General features: G+C 35.9%; 1 protein-coding gene across 1 annotated transcript; it reads left to right on the top strand.

Moving 5' to 3' along the window:
• LOC129307990 (lysine--tRNA ligase, cytoplasmic) lies at positions 1-5,855 on the top strand. The gene is made up of 17 exons (XM_054948944.1): positions 1-186; positions 266-341; positions 686-754; positions 830-995; positions 1,087-1,180; positions 1,979-2,064; positions 2,742-2,860; positions 2,954-3,013; positions 3,185-3,310; positions 3,399-3,681; positions 3,785-3,884; positions 3,975-4,131; positions 4,704-4,847; positions 4,936-5,004; positions 5,123-5,266; positions 5,352-5,398; positions 5,537-5,855. The coding sequence occupies exons 1-16, from the start codon at positions 131-133 to the stop codon at positions 5,388-5,390; spliced, it is 1,788 nt and encodes a 595-aa protein (XP_054804919.1). The 5' UTR covers positions 1-130; the 3' UTR covers positions 5,391-5,398; positions 5,537-5,855.
• Positions 5,856-6,163: the final 308 nt, after the last annotated feature.

Below are 6,163 nucleotides of genomic sequence, written 5' to 3'. Positions count from 1 at the left end.
TCTTGTCAGGGGAGGCAGTTTCAACTTAAACCCTAGTTGCTGTCAGTTGTAACTGGTAAGCTGATATTGCTGCTGAGCGCTCTCTCGTTCCTTGTTGTCACTGAATCGTTTCGGCGTCTCGGCGTTGACGATGTCAACTCCATCGGAGCAGCCGGTTCCGACCTCCGGTGAAACCATTAGCAAGAAGTGAGTGTCACTGAACTTTATCTTCCTGTAATTTGGATTTATCGTCTCGCTTCATGTGGTTTTATGGCTTTCTCTACAGTGCATTGAAGCGGGAGCTCAAGAACAAGCAGAGAGAAGAGGAAAGGAAGCGCAAGGAGGAGGAGAAGGCTAAGAAGGTACTCCTTTTCCATGAAACGCCAGTGATTTTGATTACTGCTCCTGCGAGATGTGCCTATATCACGTCTTAGGAGCTGCTTTGTTCGAAAGTTGTCCCGACAGTATTCTTGGACTTATCGTACAATAGATTTGGATTGTCCGGTCGATTTCTTTGTGATTTTACGCCCTATAGCATTTTTTCCTTTAAAAAAGTTTTTCCTTTACGGGATGGGGATCGATTAAAAAAAGGCTTGTTTCTCTTAGACATGCCAGAATATTATGTGATTACGCCTCTGGATTTTAATGGTGGATCAGCTAATTAGGACATTTGAACATAAAAATAAAATTTATGTTGCATTTTCAGGCAGCGGAAATGCAACGTGCCCAATCTAACAAAGCTGCATCCGCTGATGATGAGGATATGGACCCAACGGTATAGTTCTGTTCTTGGCACTACAGTGTTTCCAAATGTACTGTCATAGGTAACCTTCATTTGTTTTCCTGGCAGCAATACCTTGAGAATCGGCTGAAGTATCTTGCAGCTGAGAAGACTGAAGGAAAAAACCCTTATCCGCACAAGTTTTTTGTCTCTATGACTATTAGCGAGTACATTGATAAATATGGGGGAATGGGCAATGGAGAGCATCTTGAGGGCAACTCCGAGTCTTTGGCCGGTAATGACATTTTTATTTTCATTGTCATTTTCTTACGTGTCTTTCATGCTTTATGTATTCATGTATTGATTCTACATATTCTGCATTCCAGGACGCATCATGCAGAAACGGTCTTCAGGTGCAAAGCTAGTCTTTTATGATCTGTGTGGTGGTGGTTTCAAGGTCCAGGTTATGGCTGATGCAAGGCATGTAACGTTTTGCCCTTTACTTAAGATCAAATATTTTCTAAAATGAAAAGGCATTAGATGTTGAATTCTTGATTCGAGTTTAAATCCCATCTTTGATTTCTAAATGCATATGTGAATGACTCATCTTGGGATGAAGGTAATGTATTGAACGAATGTACCTGGCACCCGTTAAAAATTGACATGTCCTTCATGTTAAGGGTTCTGTTCCCTTGCCTCTCTCTGAAAGAACATTTTAACACTGAAGAGTAATTTTCAGATGCTTGATATGTTGTTGGACCATGTGAGCTAGCTTCTTTAGCACCACTGCACATGTTAAATGATGTGTTGTGGGAAAAGTATAAAATTATGTCATGGAAGTTCGGTCATACATTTCTCACTTTTTAGGATCCATAAACTGTATTAAGCCTCTTATCAGTTTGGATAGTAGTGTCTCAATTAGGAAATCATATTTTGATTTCTTAATATACTTCTTATGTCAATGCAATTCTACTTTGCATTTGTTTCTTCTCTGGTAAATTAGACAATATATCAATAAAGCAAGTTGGTGGTTGTATAGCACTGTCTCAGCAATAATGCTAACTATTTTTCTAAATTTAGATTAAAAATTGGCTATTTAATTATGTTAGAATTTTAATCCCCACAATTTTCTTCTCTCTGCTGCTGCTGCTGCAGTTGTTTAGTTGATAAAGTTTCTATTTTTAATTCATTTGGTGGGCAATTTTCTTATTTATGGGTTTCATTTTTTTTTATTATTCTTTTAACACTGCTAAAACAGTTCATATCACTGTGGTGCAGGAACTCTGACATGGATGAGGCTGAATTTTCCAAGTTCCATTCTAATGTGAAGCGTGGTGATATTGTTGGAATCACTGGTTTTCCAGGTTCAGGATACATCTTTCAGTCTGCTCCATTATTATTATTATTTTTATTTTTGTGGGGGTGTAGTTTGTTTTCTTTTTGGGCAGTTGATTTGTGTAATTTTGAGGTATAAATTCATTGAATTGCTTTGTTTAACGTTTATTTTGTTTTCTCATAAAATTCTCTATTACTCTTTATTCTCCTGTAGCAAATATTACTTGCTCTGAGGGGAGAAGCTTTTGCTGTTATTGCAAATTTCTTAGCACATCACATGGGAACAGAATAAGAACTCAGAGTAAAGGACCATTCTGAGGATGGTTTCCTATTAATTTTTTTTTTCGTTAACATGAGATGATTGTTTTTTTTAATTCATTTCATGCCTTGTAATTCCCTGACATTCCTTCTTAATAGTGTTTTTTAAATGAAATAAATGGTGTCAATCGAAGAATAGGAAAGTTATGCTTGAGCCTTACTGTTAAGACATCTTCAAAATCATGTCAAGTGCGAGAATTGCTCTGAAAGTATTTCCTATTTAGACATTTAGTAAATATGGAATGGTATGATATCAGTACTTGTGCTTAACAAACAGAGATAGAAGTGAGGCTTATTTTTTCTTTATTGACTTTTTTAAGTTACTATTTACTTGACCAGATTGCACTCTGAATAAATTTCCTCATTGTTTCCTTTTTTTGTATTCCAGGGAAAAGTAAGAAGGGGGAGCTAAGTATTTTCCCCAAGACTTTTATATTGCTGTCCCATTGTCTCCATATGATGCCAAGGCAAAAATCTGCAGCTGCTGCTGATAATGCAAATGTAAAGGTGAATATAATTTCCTTAGATCTTTAATGCTGCTGAGGTTCATGATTGTATATATTTATATATCGACATCATTATCGCTTTAATAATATGCAGAAACATGTATGGACACCTGGAAGTCCCAGGAATCCTGAAGCCTACATTTTAAAGGATCAGGTGATTGTTTTTTTGAAGCTCTTGATTTGTTCTTTTATATACTGTATGTGCCATACTTGTGTGCTGGAAATCACCCACATCTGTGTGTGTGTATGTGTGTTTGTTTCTATTTTACAAGTGTATATTGGTATCTGTATGGTAATGTGAATATTTTATATATCTCTTTTGTAGGAAACTAGATATCGACTACGCCATTTGGATTTGATGCTGAATAACGAGGTTCGGGAAATATTCAAGACCAGGAGTAAAATTATTTCTTACATTAGGAGGTTCCTCAATGACCTTGATTTCTTGGAGGTTTGTTTTCATTCTTGGTGTGCGTAAGGCCAACTTCCTATTGATGTTTTCCCCCCTTTCATTTACCTGCTTTTCCTTCCTCTATAAGGTTGAAACACCAATGATGAACATGATTGCTGGTGGAGCAGCAGCACGTCCATTTGTAACCCATCACAATGAACTTAACATGAGATTGTTCATGCGAATTGCACCTGAACTCTATCTTAAGGAGCTAGTTGTTGGTGGTTTAGACCGTGTTTATGAAATTGGAAAGCAGTTTAGAAATGAGGGAATAGATTTAACGCATAACCCTGAGTTCACTACATGTGAGTTCTATATGGCCTATGCGGACTATAATGACGTGATGGAGATTACAGAGCAAATGTTGAGTGGTGAGATTTTTTTAGGTTTCTGCTTCTGTCATATTGATTTCTATCTTAGAACATTCTCCTCAAGTTACCTGGTTGATCTCCTGATGTGGAAACCTTCGAATAGGTATGGTGAAGGAACTTACAAATGGAAGCTATAAAGTCAAATACCATGCAAATGGGATAGATAAGGATCCAATTGAGATTGACTTTACTCCACCTTTCAGGTAAGTCTTTTATAATTCATGGTCCACAATTGTGACAATGAATTACAATTTTTATTGATTGATTCATTTGGATTTTTTTTATATTTACAGAAGGATTGACATGATAGAGGAGTTGGAGAAGATGGCAGGCCTAAGTATTCCCAAAGATTTATCTAGTGAGGAAGCTAATAAATATCTGAGGGATGCATGTTTAAAGTTTGAAATCAAATGCCCTCCACCTGAAACAACAGCTCGTTTATTGGACAAAGTAATTTCCTTGTCATTATTGCATGAATGTCTATTTTCCCCCTATTTTCACGATTCCCTTTTTGGCAAATTTTTCATACTGACATTTAGCATCGGTTGCATTTTACATGTTTCTATGGGATAGTTTTATGTGTTGATGCTGTTTGCTGATGAATCCACTATTAAAGAACATGATAAGAATTCAAATGTTGGGAAGTTTTATTCTACTGTATGTTGGATCTGCTGATGATCTAGGTTAGAAATTTGCTCAAAAATGGTTAAAACATTCTTTCCTGCCACCAAGAAGGAAAAAAGGTAGGGATAACAAGTGTATGTGTCCACACTTTTTAGTCAGTGAAACAAGTTGTTGCTGCAATGATAAAGCATAATTTTATTACATAATTTTTCGATAAATAAGCTCTGGCATTAAATAGTTTTGAATTGTGACGTTAAATGAGTTCATGTGAGATTGGAAACTGCATTTCTACTCCATTATTGCTCATTTGTGTTCTTTTACCTTTTTACATATTCTTCTTGATATCTTAATTCATATCGACCTGTATCTCATGTGATGCTGTGTTTGTCATATTGCAGCTTGTGGGACATTTCTTGGAGGAAACGTGTGTGAATCCTGCATTCATCATAAACCATCCCGAGATAATGAGTCCTTTGGCAAAGTGGCACAGATCAAAACCTGGCTTGACTGAACGTTTTGAATTGTTTGTTAATAAACATGAAGTTAGTCTGTGAACTTCTGGTGAATAAACTTTGAATCAAACGTGTTAGCGGCAATATAATCCATGCTTCATATGACTTACCTTTTCAGCTATGCAATGCTTACACTGAATTGAATGATCCAGTAGTACAACGCCAGAGATTTGCTGAACAGCTCAAGGTATTGAGATATGATATCCTACTGTGTTGTAGAAGTTTAGTGTTTGGCATCTCCCCCTCCAAATATGTGTATATATATATATATGATCAAAAAATTATTCGAATTCTTTGAACTTCAGGATCGGCAATCAGGTGATGATGAAGCAATGGCCTTAGACGAGACATTTTGCACTGCTTTGGAGTATGGGCTGCCTCCAACTGGTGGTTGGGGTATGGGCATTGATCGGCTGGCCATGTTGCTTACTGATTCACAGAATATTAAGGTTCTTGTTTCTCTCTCTCTCTCCCCCCTCTTTTGTTTTTGCAAACACTCATTGCTTACCGGTCTTTATTGTTTTTGGTTAACAGGAGGTTCTTCTCTTCCCTGCCATGAAACCTCAAGATTGAACACTAAGGTTTGTGCTCTCACCTCATCCGAGTGAAAACATCCTTCATATGAAAATATCTTGCTTGAAGCAGTTGACTCGTTTAGTATGTGAAATGAAGATTTCAAAATGTGTACCCACTGAATACATTTTCCTTTTTGTTTTCAGTTTTGGCATGTGTTTGGGAATTAAAGGTGAAGAATATGATGGGGACGGAAATAGGAGAAATGAAAAATGAGCAATTAGTAGTGATGTTGGCTATTATTTAAATTCTTCATATTCGGAGGCAGTCCGTAGTTTTTGAGAATTTTTTCAAATGCGCAACCTGTAAAACTATATTTGCCATTTTGAAGTTTCATTTTTTTATACAGGCGTGTTCTAGTTATGCTCATGCTTGTTAACATGTTATAATTTAGCCTTCCTGCGGAGGAAAAGAGGTCATGTTTTTTTTATATTTGAATATAACATATGCATGGTTTTCCTTTCATCCTCATGAAGCTGAAATCACATTTTTTTGGGGCCAAAAAATTACATTGTCCTGAAAGTTAAGTTAATGGCAGTAGCTTTCATGTTAGGTTGTCAAACTCGTGAAGTTTAAATAAATTTGTGATGGAAATATAAATTGGGATCTTAAACAAGCTTGGATCATAAATTTAAGAGAGGTTACTTTTATTAATAAATAATTATTGAAAGTATTTGATTAAGTAATTAAAATTAAAAGTATGATTATAATTTGATTTAAATATATTTTAAATATAAATTATTGAAATTAAATATATGTACAATGGTAGATTG

Source organism: Prosopis cineraria, unplaced genomic scaffold, assembly GCF_029017545.1.
Source record: "Prosopis cineraria cultivar Desert tree isolate PC_DT_omini unplaced genomic scaffold, ASM2901754v1 PC4, whole genome shotgun sequence".
Taxonomy (NCBI): Eukaryota; Viridiplantae; Streptophyta; class Magnoliopsida; order Fabales; family Fabaceae; genus Prosopis; species Prosopis cineraria.
This window is presented reverse-complemented; position numbering and strand designations above follow the sequence as displayed.